Here is an 18,838-nt window from a genome sequence, read left to right as displayed (position 1 = left end):
TTAGATTGTGTAAGAGATTACCAGGGCTTCTTCCCTGGAGGCTCAGTAGTAAAGAATCTACCTGCCAATGCAGGAAACATGGGTTCAATCCCTGGTCGGGGAACATTCTGCAACCTGTGAAGCAACTAAGCCTGTGAACCGCAACTACTGAGCCTGTGCTCCAGAATCTGGGAGCTGCAACTACTGAACCCAGGTGCTCAACTACCGAAGTCCGTGCACCCTAGAGCCTGTGCTGAGCAACAAGAGAAGCCACCACAACAAGAAATCCCTGCTCTCTGCAACTAGAGAAAGGCCCTCCCAGCAACGAAGACCCAGCACAGCCAAAAATTAATTTAAAAATAAAGGAAATTATTTTTAAAAAGAGATTACCATGTAGCTTAACTCCTTCAATTGCTTGTTGCCAATAACCACCAACTCAAATGGTGATCCCACCTAGAAAAAAAATTTTAATTAATATATACATATCAATGTCAAGACAGTTCAATTATATTATAATTAACAAATGATTGCAAGCATTACCTTTATATTTTCATCTTTTACTTTTAGCTGGATGTAGGTTTTACTAGGAGATTTAAACATACCATGAACTGCCATGTTACTCACACTATCGAGAAAAGAGGCCTATAACAAAAGAAAAGGGAGCCGTAAAGTTTCATCTTTAGAAGCCTCAGGATAAGGAATGTGACCTGGCTGGACAATCACTGAAAGGCACATTCACTTTCACTTTTCTTCACACAGCAAACAATATATTCCCCAGACATTGGATCTTCATCATTTTGTAGCTTATACTGTAAAGAAACTGATAGCTATAAAACGTGTTAAGACAGTCTTCACCATCATCATCTAAGAGGAAAAAGCACAGTCCTAACTTACTTCCAAAACAAAGGTATGTTTTCAGGAAACACTGTGAGAGGAGAGAAGGAAATGGAAAAGGAATCCTTTCTTCTCCCCGCAACACAGCAAGCAACCGAATCAGCTCACTCAGTCCACCACTGGGGAGAGGAAAACTCAGAGAGGCCGCACTGTGGCGGGGCTGAGTAACCCAGAGAGAGGGAAGGGGAATGGCTGAGGAGTCTCAGTTCAGCAGCGGAGTGTAAATGTAAAAAAATTAAATTCCCCTTTCATTTTCAGCTCCTGCCAAAATACAATTCCAAATGATTGAAAATCACCTAGCCTGGGAGTTGGGGGTGCTTCTCCATCACTATTTTACCGTGCTCTTCAAAATGAATTTACAAGGAAGCATTCAGTCTAACTCAGCCACAGCCATTAAATCCCTTGTAATCCTTCCTCCCGCTCTTTTAAATAAAAATATGTGTCCACTTCCTGTGCACTTTAACCTCCCAATAAGTTGAGTGCCTACCACCAGACTGCAATTTTAATGTTGTTGTTGCAGTTACATAATGATGAGAAACAGATGGCACCTTCACTTGTAGCTCGCTGGAATCATCCAGGATTGGGAATTCGATCTTGAAGATTCCATTTGCGGGGACAGTATGATTTATGATCTGGACAGCCCCTACTTCCTGATTTCGAGTGTCCCATCTGCTCCAGTACTCAGTATAGTTTCTCTGAGTCACCATTAAGACTACATTATTTCTTCTTTCTTCAGGAGTCAGCTGATGACCATCAGAACGGGTTACCTTCACCTAATTGTCAAAAGAAAACACTGTGAACTCAGGTAAACAACAGAAGCAAAGGATTTAAGTTTAATTGAATCCGGTTTCCGTCTGTGCTGTTCCCATGAACCTGAACTCTCAAAAGTCATCAGCAGTCCCCTAATTTCCAGGTTCAGAGGTATCTCCAGGCAGCCTCCACTCCACTTCTTTTGCCTTCCATGGCTCCACAATAACCTCCTTCACTCCATACCAGTTTCTAGATCGTATTAGTGTCCTTTTTTGTTCCCCTTCCCTCTCTCGAATTGGGGGAATTTGTCAAAGCCTCATTATCATTTACCTTCAAAGGTCTCAGCACTCCTGCTGCCATCCTGACCTGGCTCTGGAACTCACGCTCAGTAACTCCAAGCCCTCAAGGAAATTTCTACCTGCACACCCCTGTTGTCTCAAATTCAACACATCTAAAACTGAGAAACCATCCTGCCTTTCCCATTTGTACTAATATCACAGTTCTCCAATACTTAACATCTGTGCATTGCCCATCCCTCTCCCCGCCTTCCGAATCTGATGCCTACCAAGTCCTATACGTCTTTTACAAGCTCTCCACCCACATCCACTACCACGGGGCTCCTGATGTCCTCATGCCAGGGCTACCGCCCTCCTCCCACACACAGACCCCACCAGTCACCCTGGAATCCAGCTTTTGCCACATCCCTCCCACGTTCATGAGGCTCCAAGCTCTTCACTGTGTAGAGCACATGGGACGCGGAGGACCCTCTGCAATCCCCGTGGAGCACGTGGGACGCGGAGGACCCTCTGCAATCCCCGTGGAGCACGTGGGACGCAGAGGATGCTCTGCAATCCCCATGGAGCACATGGGACATGGAGGACCCTCTGCAATCCCCAAGCTTAGCCTCTTGTTTCCTCTCTGTCCGCTCCCGGACATAAGCTCTCTGCAGCCACTGCCCGGGTCCAGTCACTGACACCTGACTGCACCCTGACTTGCCACCCAAAGCTCTCGCCTTGCGTGTCTCAGCTCATCTTGTTCCCCGCTCCCTACCCACACACCCAAACACTGAAAATGCTGCTGATCTTGCAACCAAGAGCCTAAATCTTCCCCTTCCAATGACCCCCACCCCATCCCACAGCCAGCTCTTCTTCCCTGAACTCTCTTTGTCCCTCTGTTCATTTGGATGTTACCATGTGCAGATTCCTGGGTGACAATCTCTGCAGATTTCTTTTTAACTATCCTTTCAAACTGTCTGAATTATAAGATTGTTAAAATTAGGAGCTATCTAAAACTTTTTTTTTCCTCACTCGATCACCAGTTTATTATAAAAGGATACTGAGCAAAATGAAAAGGAGCGACATTCAGGGCAAGGTATCAGGAAAGGGCCCTCTCTGAGCACATTCTTTCCCCCAAATCTCCACAGTCACCAACCTGCAAACTCTAAAACTTGTCTTGATCTGCTCAACAAGAACTGACCCTTTTCTCTTTAAACCAGGGACTAGCAAACTATGGCAGGCAGGAAGACCAAATCCAGTCTCTCTTCAGGTTTTACTGGAACATGGCCACCTCCCTTGGTTACCAAGTGGCTCTGGCTACTTTCATGTTACAATGTCAGAGTTGCACAGCTGTGACTGAGACCATGTGGCCCGCAAAGCTAAAAATATTTACTATCTCGCCCTTTGCAGAAAATATTTGCCAGTTTTAAATCCCTAAAGGAATGTGTTCGTGACACATTTATCCTGCCTTGAATTACAGCTGTGTGTGTATTCTCGTCACCATCACGAATACCGACTCCAGCACTGGGACTCGGGTCTTCTTTGCTCAGTGAGCCCCACCCAGCAGCATGCCTTGCAGACTGTCAAAATTCACTTGGCCAATAAATGTTAACTTGGCCAATATTCTCTCAAAAAACTGAGACAGAATTGATCATTTTTTAACTTTTGCGGGCAGCCTGCAACATGGGGAACCTTAGTTCCCCAGTCAGGGATTGAACCCACGGCCCTGCACTTGGAAGGCAAGAGTTTTAACCACTGGACTACTGGAGAAGTCCCAGATTAGATGATCATCTTCAATGCTACATCTTCGACAGAACTAAAATTAGTCATAAAAATCAAACTGAAATTTTGAAACTTCAAATTTGAAATTTTGAAATTGAAATTTTTTGACTAGCATCTAAACCCTTCAATTAATTTCTAAATATCTACCTTATATTACTTATTAAATATACTTTGAAGAAAATATATTCTGGAAACTAGTTTTTAAAAATAAATTAGATAAAGGTCATTTGGAAACAATTCTGTGTGCCCCATATATCTAAAGGGGAAAAGTAATTTATCTACTTTGGGCTTAAATTTTTTGAAAAGTACTAAAAGTACTATCACTAAAAGTACTCTCTCCCATCCTGTTTCACTAAACTGAACTTACTGCTTTAAGACCATTATTAAACATGCCAACTTACAGTGGCTGTGAAGTTGAGAGATGGCTTCAAGACAGTAGCATAGTCAAAGAATTCAATGATGTAATCGTGTTGCTTGAAAAATACATTGGAGCTTGCATTTCTTGAGATGCCTGTTTTGGAAATGGCACCATTTAGACACTAAAAGTAATATATAACCATCGGCTTCGATCCACCACATCTCTCCATCTGAGCTACTTCTCAAAGGGTTAGGATATCAGAGCACAGAAGCCTCTTTGGCTTGGCCACAAAAAGGAACATCACTTCTATTATGTCCTCTGTGGATCCCTTCTGAGCACCTTCAGAGCCCCCCATTAATGACATGTGCACCCAAGGTCAGGCCACTGACAGAATAGTCTTTTTGTACTTCTGGGGATTGATGAAAGCCATTAAAATAGCAACAGAAAGATCCAAGTAATTAACCTTTATTATTAAAAGAGAAAATGGTCTAGGAGCAGGTGACATTTCAGAGGATATATATAAAAAATAAATAAATAAAAGGAGGGTGGTTAGTCAGTTGAAAAGGTAGCCCTTCCATGTAGTCTTCAGGTTGAAAAAAAGAGTAGAGATGGAAAAAATTATGAATACCTATCTATCACACGTGGTTGAAGCACAGTTGTTCAAAGAAAATCATTATGAAAACATTCTGCAAGTCAGACTAATATTCATGACAATTTCAGCATTAATGAGCATCTTTAGGCAACAATGCCCTCAAATGAACATGCTAATTATAATAAGAGATGATAGAGCAGCACATCATACAGAGCTTTGCCTATGCTTCAAAGTCTACAAACCTGTAAGTGATTCTGTCACTGTGGCTATAATTTCTACCGGCCCAGGAGAAGACAGGTACATGTACTCGGAAGGTCCATCCGAAAAATCCATTACCTTTTTCATCTCTTCATCATTAAAAGAGAAGTTTGCAGATCCATTTATCTGTTTTGTTAAAAAAATTTTCAATTTCATTCTTCACTTTAACACTTCAAATTTTAGAAATAAAATCCAAACTAAGTCACAACAATACAAAGGTTCTTTCCACTTTAATTATTTTAATAAATAGGCAAATTCTCATTTGTCCAATGACAGAAAGCTCTTGATTTTCTCATGCTCAACTTTTTGTTAATTCGGTATAAAATCTTATTACCAGGGAATGTACACATAGCTTTTCCCCATTACAAGTTAAAAGATATCTGCAAAAGTTACCTTCAATGTTTTTGTAATATTTTTCTTCACACCCCAGAAGGATAAAGGTAAAAATGTAAGTGTTAGATCTCCTTTCACAGGCTTCCCATATGTATACCTGAAAAATAATAAACAGGACCTAACTTAAAAGAATTATATTTAAAAACATGCTCTTACTGAAAATTTTTAAAACCAAAACATAGGAATGTGCTTAATAAATGGTGATCCTTGATACTAAGTCTCCAAAATGGGAAGATTTCTTATTATAATACCTCAAAACAGTTCACAACACACACACTTTACCCAGCCTTCTGGAGAAAATCTGATCATAACTAGAAGTGACAGTTTCCTGTTGAAAGATTTCTTAAAAGATTATGAAAATCTTTTATCCTTAGAAATCTGGACTGGTCCATTAACTGCATGCCCAGGAAACTTTGTAACTTTTGAACATTTTAAAATGTTAGCTAAGATTGCATTTCACTGTGGCCCATTCCTGCATGTTTCAATATTAACCATCAGAGTTTATTAGACCAAGACACCAGGGCATCAAATGTGCTCATAGCTATTGAAAATTCACTTTTTGAAAAGAAATTTAAAATAAGAGCAATTTTTTAATCCATACTACCAAAATTATCTTCTTGAGTCAAGAAGATATCTCTCACTGATTTGCATTCTACTTTTTAACTGTATCCTCTCTCATAATGGGAACGTCTCTTCGTGTAAAGGAGAGGCAGTCTTTGGTAAATCATTTTACTGTCAGAAAGCCTTCCATAAATGCATTTCCTGGGTTCCTTCCATTTCTATTACGAAATGCTCAGCCAAACATGAAAGCTAATTTTATTTTGCACTGTAAAAATGTGATTGTTAACTTCCGCTTCCTGAATCCCTCATCTGATCACAGAAAACATCCCCTTGTCTGGATCAACTCAACTCAAAAACTGGTAATAAAATATAGCATATTCCAAAATTTTAAAAAATAAAGCAGTCCATCTTCAAATGTACCACCCTTCCAAACAAAAACAATAAAGTCAGTGGAAACCCCCAGACAGCAATGTCAGCATCAAATTCATACATTCAAAAGAGTTTGTAAAACCTAACTCTGCATGTATCTTGTTAAAAATTAAATAAATGCATAACCAGAACACCAGAACATCATATTTTAAAAGTTATATCACATGATAGTACAGGGAGCTGAGAATTCATACATTATTTAAAGTATTCTCAGACACAAATATTTTTAATTTTTATTTAAATGTGACATGGATTTAGCTTTCCAAGTCCCAAGCTGATCTGTTGTGCTAAACAGAATCTAGATACTTTGGGGAATAAACTAATCATTCAGAAAGTAACAGTTCAACAACTTTTAAAAAGTAAGTCAAAGATATTCTATGATATCATGAACCAAACAAGGACTTTTTTTTTTCCCAGAAAACAACCATAGCACAATAGGTTTACAAAATAATACCTAAAAAAGTGAACCTATCATTATAATTCATATTTCTCCCCACCATTTTTTCCATGTCATTTCCAGGATACAAATATCTCAACTCATCAAATAATAACTACATTTTAATAAGCCTTAGATTATAAAAATAATATTTTTTAAGTTCTACTGTCCACCAGCGATTATGGAAGTAATTAGATGTATGCCATGTTATTTTCTTTACAATACTATTAAACCTACTATGATGAGAAGAAAGAATCTATTATTTATTTTAATGAGGTGGGAATACTGAGCAGATGTTCACATCAAAGCTAATAAACAAATGCAGGTTTTTATTCTTCTCAGCTAAAAATTTTTAAACTAAAACAGAGTGTTAACCTTCTTCTCCAAGAAATTTCCAGTAACCCTCTGCACATCAACTATACTTTGATGGGACAGATGGCTACTAGCAAAAATAACCAAAATTATTATTATCCACTCATAGAGATGACTATAAGAGCTAATATGAAATATTTAAAGTCATATTTCTAACTTAATAACAACTCTCCGAGTGGTAAGACAACAGAACTCATCTTTCAAAGTACACACAAGAGACAACCGGATTTCAAGTCCTACTCTTTACTCCCTAATTCGGTGACAAAACCAAATCTATTGCCCATACACCTTAACTTAGTTCACTCAAAATAAGAGGCTTTTGGTTAGGTATAGAGGCCTCTGCTGTGCTACACACAGCTTGAAACTGAAATCTCAGGAGTCACATTGTTTCATCTATTTATTCTTTCAATAGGCATTTATTGGAAGTCCACTCCATGACGGGCACTGTGCAGTAGTAACCACAACAGAGACCCACCCTCAAAGAGCTGATCTAGCCATGTGACCCAGGGATAGACGCTTAGGGGCGAGAAGCCACACTGAAATTGCCTACATAAAGGCGTCTCGGTCAGAAAAAGCACTGTGCATTCTTGGACGCACAGGTAAAATTTGGGAGACTTTGGGAGGGGAGATGAGGGGCTGGGTGAGATGTTTCAAAACACGGGAAACTAGAAAAGAACTCAGTAAAAAAACACTAAAGGAGAGTGAAAAAGTTGGCTTAAAGCTCAACATTCAGAAAACTAAGATTATGGCATCTGGTCCCATCACTTCATGGGAAATAGATGGGGAAACAGTGGAAATAGTGTCAGACTTTATTTTGGGGGGCTCCAAAATCACTGCAGATGGTGACTGCAGCCATGGAATTAAAAGACACTTACTCCTTGGAAGGAAAGTTATGACCAACCTAGATAGCATGTTGAAAAGCAGAGATATTACTTTGCCAACAAAGGTCCGTCTAGTCAAGGCTATGGTTTTTCCAGTGGTCAGGTATGGATGTGAGAGTTGGACTGGGAAGAAAGCTGAGCGCTGAAGAATTGATGATTTTGAACTGTGGTGTTGGAGAAGACTCTTGAGAGTCCCTTGGACTGCAAGGAGATCCAACCAGTCCATTCTGAAGATCAGCCCTGGGATTTCTTTGGAAGGAATGATACTAAAGCTGAAACTCCAGTACTTTGGCCACCTCATGCGAAGAGTTGACTCATTGGAAAAGACTCTGATGCTGGGAGGGATTGGGGGCAGGAGGAGAAGGGGACGACGGAGGATGAGATGGCTGGATGGCATCACTGACTCAATGGACATGAGTCTGAGTGAACTCCGGGAGTTGGTGATGGACAGGGAGGCCTGGCGTGCTGCAGTTTATGGGGTCGCAGAGTCGGACACAAATAAGCGACTGAACTGAACTGAACTGAAGGAGAGAGAGGGCTTCCCCTGTGGCTCAGCTGGTAAAGAATCTGCCTGCAATGCAAGAGACCTGGGTTCGATCTCTGGGTTGGGAAGATCCCCTGGAGAAGGGAAAGTCTACCCACTCCAGTACTCTGGCCTGGAGAATTCCACGGACTGTATAGTCCATGATGTTGCAAAGAGTCGGACACGACTGAGCGACTTTCACAAGGAAACAGAACCACCAGCACTGGATGTTGGCTGGCTGTGGGAACTGAGGGAGTCGGAAGAGTACAGCTGACCTGGGCAGCTAGAGACAGGGAGGTGCAGTCCACCAAGAGAAGGATGCAGAGAACCAGGGCTGGGGAAGACAACCTGTTTCAAGTATCTGTGGGACATCCAGTGGACAACGTCCAGAGAGCAGCGAGACATAAGGATCTGACTGTCAAGCTAGACATGCAGGCTGGAGAGATGGATTTTGTTGTTGTTGTTGTTGTTTAGTTGTGTTGGACTCTGGGATCCCACGGAGTGGAGCCCGCCAGTCTCCTCTGTCCATGGGACTTCCCAGGCAAGAATACTGGAGTGAGTTGCCATTTCCTTCTCCAGGGGTTCTTCCTGACTTGGGTATCAAACCTGTGTCTCCTATATTAGCAGGCATATTCTTTACCACTGAGCTACCAGGGAAGCCCGGTATGGATTCAGGTTTCATCAAATTATAAACAGTAGCAGAAGCTCTGGCCATAGAGAAGAAAACTCTGAGTAAATGTGTAAAAAAAGAAAAGAGAGCCAAAGATGGAGCTCTAAGGAATAAGAATGTTTACAATGTGGATACTGTCTGCAAAGAGCCTCAAAGGAGTAACCAAAGCAAAAGGAGAAAAGCCAGAAAGGAAATGAGAAGACAGAAATGTCCAGTGCTGCAAGGGGGGCAAAAATTTGTAACAGCCTAAGAAAGCAGCCACAAGGTAAGGCAAGAAGGAGGGCTTTGTGCCGTAGTGAAAACGGTTTCGATCCATGGTGAAGGAGAAAAGCAGAAGGCAGGGGACTGAAGAACAAAAAGGATGGGAAGAAGCAGAAACAGGCAGCTGGAACTCTACAAAGAGGTGAGAGACGGGGCAGCAGCTAGGAGGAGGCAGGATAATCAGGGAGGGTTTGTTTCCCTCTATGACAGAAATGTTTAAATACAGAGTGAAGATCCCACCAAACAGCAGAAGGTTAAAGATACCAAATGGAAGAATTCAGATACAGGTGAGAAGGGAAGTGGGCCAGGACTCTCCCAACAGAGACCCAATCCAAGGAAAACTGGAAGGATGAGCCTGAAGGAAGGAGAGATGGGTTCTCAATAGACAGGATGATGGTTACTTCACCGTCATCACCTCCATCTCCTTCAGGACACAGTCTTTATAAATTAGGTCTATGCCAATTTTTAGAGACTGGTAAAAGACCTTGCTAGTCAAAAGATTTCCTGAATCTGTTGCAAAGTTGCAAATTATATACACAATCTGAGTAAAAGCAGACCCTCCTGAAACACACTGGTAAACTGAGAACTCATGAATGCTGGGGTGCAAAAGGACCGTTTATCCACAGACCTCAGGCAAAGGGCCTCCTCAGCCATCTTGGGGGCCACCCATTTGAATTCACACGTAAGATCTGAGCTGCCCTGGGGCAGACCGCCTTTCTTGGCCCCCACTATGGACACCCCTAGGCAACTGAAGCCTGAAGGAAGGAGGGGTAATAGGAAGCAAATATCGGAATGGACTACAGGCAGATCTCATTTTATTGTGCTTTGCTTTATTGCACATCACAGATATTGTGAAGTGCACAGATACTGTGCTTTTTACCAATCGAAGTTTTGTGGCAATCTCGCAATAAGCAAGGGCTTCCCTGGTGGCCCAGATGGTAAAGAATGTGCCTGCAATTCAGGAGACCTGAGTTCAACCCCTGGGTCAGGAAGATCCCCTGGAAAAGGAAATGGCTACCCACTCTTTTTGCCTGAAAAATTCCATAGACAGAGGAGCCTGGCCGGCTACAGTCCGTGGGGTCAGAAAGAGTCGGACAGGACTGAACAACTAACACTTTCACTTTTCGATACTCAACTCTACTGGTGCCCTTTTCCCAAAGGCATCTGCTCACTTCATGTCTGTCTGACATATTTTGGTAATTCTCATAATATTTCAAGCTTTTTCGTCACTATTATATTTGTTGTGGTGATCTGTGATCAGAGATCAATTTCACTACCGCAAACACATTACAATTCACCGAAGGCTCGGATGATGGTTAGTCTTCGTTAAGAATAAAGCACTTTTTAGTCAAGGTAGGTACATTGTTTTTTTAGACAAAATGCAATTGAAACCGAACGGGACCCTGTGGGGCTCCTGGGCACAAAAACCTTTCTGTGTCCCCTTTCCTGACTTCCAAATGACATGATCAAGCAGCTGTTAATCAGGGAAGGGAGAAGGTGCAGAGACAGGGGAGGAGCAGTCAGGAAACAATAGTGCAGCCTCAGGGCAGGGTCCTGGTTCCGCCTCAAGGGATACACAGAACCATGTCTTTGAGCTCTTCTGCAGAGTACTCTTGCTTGGAAAATCCCATGGATGGAGGAGCCTGGTAGGCTGCAGTCCATGGGGTCGCTAAGAGTCAGGCACGATTGAGCGACTTCACTTTCACTTTTCACATTCATGCATTGGAGAAGGAAATGGCAACCCACTCTAGTGTTCTCGCCTGGAGAATCCCAGGGATGGCAGAGCCTGGTGGGCTGCCATCTACCGGGTTGCACAGAGTCGGACACAACTTAAGTGACTTAGCAGTAGCAGCAGCAGAGCTAAAACCCCCACCAAACAGAAGATGTTAACCACTTGATGATGCACTCTTCATTCCAGGTCAGGTCACAATTCGCCCATCATCACCTGACATCAGAAGATCCCTGCACTGAAGGAACATGCTGCCAAAACCTTGGCTCTCTGTGCACCAGTGTCAAACAGAAATAGGGAGACACAGTACAGAGGAAAAGGAAAAAGTGGCTTTACTTCTTTGCCAGACAAAAGGGGAACACAGTAGGCTAGCGCCTCAAGAACTGTGCCCCGCTCTCCCTGGTGAATAGGAAGCAGTTATATAGTAGGCTTCCCTGGTGGCTCAGATGGTAAGGAATCTGCCCACAACTGTTCCCATCTGCCCTTCGTATTTACTTATTTTTGGCTGCCCTGGGTCTTGGTTGCTCCACCCAGGCTTTCTCTAGTTGCTCTGAGTGGGGACTAATCTCTAGATGCAGGGTGCAGGTTTCTCGTGGGGTGGCGTCTCTTGTCACAGAGTATGGGCTCTGGAGCACAAGGGCTTCAGCACTTGGAGCTCACAGGCGCGACAGAGTGCGTGCTCTGTAGTTGTGGGAATGAGCTTAGTTGCCCACGGCATGTGGAATCTTCCCGGACCAGGAATCAAACCCATGTACCCTATATTAGCAGGCGGCTTCTTAACCACTGGACCACCAGGGAAGTCCCCCAAAGTCTGCCCTTTGGAACTCAGGAAAGGTCATGGAGGCTGGAATCTTGCCTACAAGAAATGGGGGACAGAAAGGCCTCTGTGCCAAGAGGTCCCCAAGGCTCTGCTTGGCATGAGGAAGAGGCTGTCTGTCAGTGTTGTTCAAGGGATTCACCCTCCCTGAAAAGTGTATAATAAATTTTCTAGACGGTTACCAGAGTTTAAGAACCACTGTTTGAACTAGCTGTGTTTAAATCCCTGGCACATGCCTGAAAACTAAAAACAGAAAAAAAGAAGATATCCACTTTCAACTTAATCCATGTGCACACAGATGGTTTATGCGGATTTGCAGTCACTAAATTTTATATGTGTTAGTCAAAGAATTCCAAATAAAACCCAGACAGAATGCTTGACCTTCAGCTAAGATCAAGAGCAGGATAATAATATGAAAAAGCAGGCATGTATGTGTTTTCTAAACCATAAATCCAGCCACAGTACCCACATTCACATTGGAAGCTACCTCTTAGTTGAACTAGCTTGGTATACAAATTGTAGACACATTTTTGCCTTTATGTCACAGGGATTCACATGATTTGTTTGCAAGAAGAATCTAAAACAGGAGTCCTCAGACGTTTTGGTACATGAACTCACTGCCCACGCTCGCCACTGCCACACACCCCCAACAAGAGAGGAATACTATGAGGAGACGGTGGTGACATGGGGTACAGTTGTTACCAGCTATTACAAATAAATTCTGAAACTAAATAAATTTCACAAACCTGAGTACAGACACTGACACATCAAAAATAAATGTCAGGACCTCCGTGGTGGTCTGGTGGATAAGAATCTGCCTGTCAATGCAGGGGACACAGGTTCGATCCCTAGTCTGGGAAGATGCCACGTGCAAAAGTGCCCCACAACTACTGAGCCATGTGCTGCAAGTACTAAAGCCCTCACGCCTAGAGCCTGTGCTCTGCAATGAAAGGCCACGGCAATGAGCGTAGCCCCTGCTCGCCACAACTAGAGAAAGGCCCCCTGTAGCAACAAAGACTCAACACAATCAAAAATGAAATAAATAAATGTAAACTCTGGTCGCTCAGAGGGTATAGAATCTGACTCCAATCCAGGAGACCTGGGTTCGATCCCTGGGTCAGGAAGATCCCCTGAATAAGGGAATAGCAACCCAGTCCACTATTATTGCCTGGAGAATTCCATGGACAGAGGGGCCTAGCAGGCCACAGTCCATGGGGTCACAAAGAGTCAGACATGACTGAGCGACTCACACACACACACACACACACACACACACATACACACACACAAAATAAATACTGCATGGCACAGCCTTTCTTGGGAAGGAAAAGCAAGTACTTCTCCAAAAGAGCTGCAGAGGTCACTGGGAATCTGCTGAGGTTTACTGGGACCACCCTGTGGTCTGGGAGAGGAGATGCAAGTGACACAGAGGAGGGACAACTGAACAGGAAAGGGTACTGCAATGCTCCATCAGGTCCCAGGTCCTCAGAGGATTAGGTGGGACCCCAGCCCACAGGCTGCTCTCCCATGGAGGCCTTAGCCACCCAGGCCGACTCCAGCCCACTGACAGGTAGCCAAGGAGGGACCCATGTCACTGGTGTCGCCCCAGCCAAGTCCTTGCAAACCCTGGGAAATGGGGAGGGACAAAAAATTTTTAAACTAAGTTTTTAAAAATTTTTTTAAATTAAAATTTTTAAATGCTACAAGTAATCAGTGCTGGATTTACTTGAGGGCAAGTTCACCCTATACTTTCAAGAGTCACTGGTCTGGAAATCCGAGTATGCTTTTTGCCTCAGCAAAACAAAATGCTGTGCTCTTCAAGCCAGTGCATCAAAATTATGAAATCATGAAAGCCACAGAAGTTACACAGCAGGGGGTTGGAAGTCTCTGTGTACACATGCTGAAATGGATGATGAATGTGAACTACTGATTCATCTGCCAACTGCAATAAGGGAACCAAGTGAAAACAATTAAAGTGTTAGTCGCTCAGTCACGTCTGACTCTTTGCGACTGCATGGACTGTAGCCCGCCAGGTTCCTCTGTCCATGGAATCCTCTAGGCAAGAAACTGGAGTCAGTAACCATTCCCTTCTCCAGGGCATCTTCCTGACCCAGGGATCAAACCCAGGTCTTCCACATTGCAGGCAAATTCTTTACCATCTGAGCCACCAGGGAAGCCCCAAGGGAACCAAACCCCTCCCCAAAGTCTCAACATCCATTATTGACAGAGAAAATAATTAGCATTTAAAAGAGTAAGTTGCCTTAACCCATGTCAGCTGAATGAGGAATAAAGATAAAAATAAAATAATAAAAATAAAGATAAATAAAGATAAAAAATAAAGATAAAGCTTTTTTTTTTTCCAATCCTGCAGAATCTATAAGGTAAATCTCTCAACTAGTCTTGGAAAGACACTAGCCTATAGGAAATATTTTATGATTGGATCAGCTTAGAAGCAGAGAAATGGCTGCAAAGACCTGTGCAGACATGGTCCATGCCTAATTATTTATTCTAAACACTTGTTTCCTGTCCATTGGGGTATTTTAATAAGCAACATGTTGCACTCATGTTCTGGGGTATATAATGAGCTCTCTGTCATGCAGTTTCACAACAGCTTATAGTCATAAAAAGCAATATGATACTTACTTTGCTGTGACGGTACCATTTAAACTCTTAGAATTTAAAGAACAATATAATGGTGTCTGCAAAGCAACTTCAAACTTTGGTAATACTGGAAAAGAAAAGCAAGAATATTTTAAACCGTCCATTTTCCTCTTATTTTACAGTTTAACAAACTAGAGAATAGAACTGTCCTAAAGGTGTTGGTATTATTTAAACTTAAATTTGTTAGCCTCCAAATACACGTTAACACATTGATGAAAGTACTTCACTCCACTCAAAATCTGAAACCCTAAAAGGCTGGTGACGAGACACCGAAAGGGCAGGGCTGCTGTGGACCGTCATGTCTGTGAAGCCTCCTGCCGGCAGAATCTAAGCTGTATCCAGATAACTAACAAGGACACACTGCAAAGCCCAGGAAACTCTTGTCAGTGTTACGTGGAAGCCTGGGTGGGAAGGACTTTGGGGGAGAACGGATACACGTACATGTATGGCTGAGTCCCTTCACTGTTCACCTGAAACCATCACAACACTGTTCATCGACTGTACTCGAATACAAAATAAAAAGTTTAATAGAAAAAGTTAAACCAAAAATAAATAAATTGCATCCAGAACCCTAGAGGCAAAGCCATCTGAGTGCTAGAAGACCCGGCTTTTTCATTCAACTGCCTCCCATTATTGGGCACTTACTACCTGTTTAAGTATTTCCATGTTATGTGATAAATAGCTACTTCTGAGGACGTTGTTCCAATTTGGTTTCTAAAAGCACATCCTGAGGCCCTAAGACTCTCTGCATGCTGACCATACATGCATTCACAGAGAATCTGCACCCTTTGAGACCATCAAAGGCAAATCTGGTGACAGTCTAACCCAATGGAATGCCATGAAGAGAAAGTTGTGTACTAGGATTTCTAGTTAATTACTAAGATATGACTACAAGTAATGATGCTTTTCTTGTGCAACAGGTACTGGTTCCTGAAGGTAATCCCAAAATTACAAACCCCTACTTTGGCTGGCTTTATATAATTCAGCTATGAAATATTTTATAAATAGTAATATTATTTAACGCAATCTGGTTGGATGGCATCACCAACTCAATGGACATGAGTTTGAGCAAACTCCAGGAGATTGTGAAGGACAGGGAAGCCTGGCGTGCCGCAATTCATGGGGTCACAGAGAGTCGGACATGACTTAGTGACTCAACAACAACAACAAATATAATTAAGCTGTGAAATATTTCATAAATAGTAATATTATTTAATACAAAGCACTTCACTGGAGTTAAAAGAAAATATTTCCTACCAATCTAAACAAATCTATAGAAATAATTCTCTTCTTTAACTTCACTGACCAGTGAATTAGATTCATCTCATAACAATTAGTAAAAGAGACGAAACAAGGCGACCAAGGAATCGGCAGAACAGGAGAGCCTCCAGCACCAGGTGAAAGACCCTGGAGGGCCCGGACACTCTAAGACCAAAACCAGTCCAGGACTCTGCACCAGCACAAAAGTCGGGGCCACCCAGGGGTGGAATTTCCTCAGAACAAGGAAATCAGAATGTCCCCTCCTCAGATATCACAGGTTGGCAATCAATTCTGCCTCCACAACATACCTCCTTCAACAACATACAACCACCCAGCACCACTCCTACGTGACATAAAAACAGCCTATGAGAGTCACAGCCACCTCTGACTTATTCCTGGAGATCAGGGCTGTCCAAAAGAAACAAAATGTGAGCCACGAGGTGTCATTTCAAATGTCCAGCAGCCACATTTAAAAATGAAAAAAAAAATCAGGTGAAATTAATTTTTGCAACATTTTATATAACCTCATATATCCAAAATATCATTGCAACATGTAATCAATATAAATAATTATTAATTTCTTTATTTATACCATCTTCAAAATTGGGTATTTTACACGCTGAGAGCACATCTCCATATGGATCAGCCACATTTCAAGTATTCAATGTGCTGAGTAAACCCTGAACTGGACAAAACAGTTCCAGGTTAGAGGTCAGTAAACAAAGACCAGCAAGAGCTAAGAATGGTTTGGGCATTTCTAATTGGTTGGGGGAAAAAAATCATAAGAAGAGTATTTCATAACATGTGAAAATCATGTGAAATCGAAATTTCCATGTCCGTAAATAAAACTGTACTGGATCACAGCCACTTTCACTTACATATTGTCTACAGCTGCTGTGTGCTACGATGGCAAAGTTGAGTAGTTAAGACGGAGCCATGGGAGCCACAGAGCATCAAGTTTTCCTATCTGGCCATCTATAGGGAAAAGCTTTGCTGCTCCCTGTTCCAGCTGGTCAGGAAACTGAGCTGTGACAAGGCTGTGAGAGACACGTGGACCGGAGCCACAAATGTGCAAGTAGATGACTTTCCAGAATTACTAATGCCCAAATGAGACACACTCTCAAAAAATAACACAAACCAGACAAAAGAGCTTTGTGTACAACCTCAGAACAGTTGTTCAAAGTACAACTAATACTGGGATCCTACGCATTCACTCTCAGCCTTCCTTCCTCTCCATGCACCAACAAAAAGCCGGTGGGTCCCACATGGTTTACACCGACGTGTTTCCAACTACGACATTACAAAAGTGGCACCTGCAGGAAGAGGATTTACCCAAGTTAAACCCGGTCTTTACTAGTGCTGACCAAGTGAAAAACGGGAAAATCAGGAAATCACTGAGGTTATGCTTTTTAAAAAAAAATTAAAATATGTTATGATCACAGCAAAATATAAAAACAGAATAATTGTGCATAAGAGTAGAATCATGGGACTACAGGCAACCTCATTCCCACTTCACTCTTTATAATGATCTTTTACAGAGAAAAAATGTTCAGACCTATAGAAATACCAGGATTTTACCTCCATTGGGGTTTTTACTTTAAATAATACACCTCTTAGAAATTTCTCTTTTCCCTGTGGAAAGGAACAAATGTGTATGCCTTCAAAATAAGTTGAAGAATTCTTACCATATTCTGAAACCTGAAATGATTGATAATATGTCTGGTCCTATTGGGAGAAAGAAAAAAAAGACAAGAAAATAAATGAGTTTCTATTTAATTACTTCATCTGTTTACTCACCTCATAAAAATATTTAGAAAAAACTTTAAATAACATTTACAATTATTTGATGAACAAAACAATTTATTTCAACTTTACAAAATTTTATTTTTAATCACCTGCAACATGAAGTGTGTGAATTTCATGAGTTTTTCTTTAACAATTCACTAACATGAAAAGGTGACCTGTCTCTTTAATTCACTGCAGGTGACTGAAACAAACTGCTTAACCTCACTTTGCTCATTTGTGAAATTAGAACAAAATTAAATCCGATAATTTATGAATTTATGAAGCATGGCAAACTAACAAGAAATGACTTCAAATTTGGTTTGTATATCCCTATCAAAGCTAAACAATGAAGAAAACAAAATTACACACTATTCAAATACATAAAATAGTCGAGGATACAAAATCATCATGGACCAACACCCTTTATCTTCCTAATTGCTTGAAGTATTGTCTACTATAATCCTTAAGTCAATATACTCTACCCTATTTTAACAGATATCATTTCTTTTTCCAAGATCAACAAGAAAACATGTGATCTGTCATAGAAGGAGAAATATCATGTAACATCCCTTATTTGTGGAATCTATAAAGACATGATACAGAAGAACTTATTTAACAGTCTTATGGACACTGTGGGAGAGGGAGAGGATGGGAAGATTTGGGAGAATAGCATTGAAACATGTAAAATATCATGTATGAAACGAGTTGCCAGTCCAGGTTCAATGCACGATACTGGATGCTTGGGGCTAGTGCACTGGGATGACCCAGAGGGATGGTATGGGGAGGGAGGAGGGAGGAGGGTTCAGGGTGGGGAACACATGTATACCTGTGGTGGATTCATTTTAATATTTGGCAAAACTAATACAATTATGTAAAGTTTAAAAATAAAAAAATAAAATAAAAAAAAGAACTTATTTACAAAACAGAAACGGACTCACAGACTTCGACGAGGAACTTCTAGTTGCAGGGTTCGGGGGATGGGCAGAAGGGATAGTTAGGGAGCTTAGGACAGCCATGTACACACCACTATATTTAAAATGGATAAAAAGGACCTACTGTACAGCACTTAGAACTCTGCTCAATGCTATGCGGCAGCCTGGATGGGAGGGGAATTTGGGGGAGAATGGATACCCTTTCCTGTCCACCTGAAACTATCACAACATTGTTAATCA

The 18,838-nt window shown here is 41.7% G+C and overlaps 1 protein-coding gene across 6 annotated transcripts in view; it reads right to left on the bottom strand.

Moving 5' to 3' along the window:
• Positions 1–18,838, bottom strand: part of CD109 (CD109 molecule) — a 139,792-nt gene that overhangs the window by 62,107 nt on the left and 58,847 nt on the right. For all 6 annotated transcript variants that reach the window (XM_055534812.1, XM_055534810.1, XM_055534816.1 and 3 more), the window contains 8 exons: positions 17,567–17,606; positions 14,604–14,688; positions 5,282–5,378; positions 4,873–5,014; positions 4,082–4,191; positions 1,422–1,646; positions 520–621; positions 370–432 (listed from right to left, as the gene is read on the bottom strand). In XM_055534812.1, coding sequence (XP_055390787.1) covers positions 370–432; positions 520–621; positions 1,422–1,646; positions 4,082–4,191; positions 4,873–5,014; positions 5,282–5,378; positions 14,604–14,688; positions 17,567–17,606 — 864 coding nt within the window. The remainder of the gene's footprint in view (positions 1–369; positions 433–519; positions 622–1,421; positions 1,647–4,081; positions 4,192–4,872; positions 5,015–5,281; positions 5,379–14,603; positions 14,689–17,566; positions 17,607–18,838) is intronic.

Source organism: Bubalus kerabau, chromosome 9, assembly GCF_029407905.1.
Source record: "Bubalus kerabau isolate K-KA32 ecotype Philippines breed swamp buffalo chromosome 9, PCC_UOA_SB_1v2, whole genome shotgun sequence".
NCBI lineage: Eukaryota > Metazoa > Chordata > Mammalia > Artiodactyla > Bovidae > Bubalus > Bubalus kerabau.
This window is presented reverse-complemented; position numbering and strand designations above follow the sequence as displayed.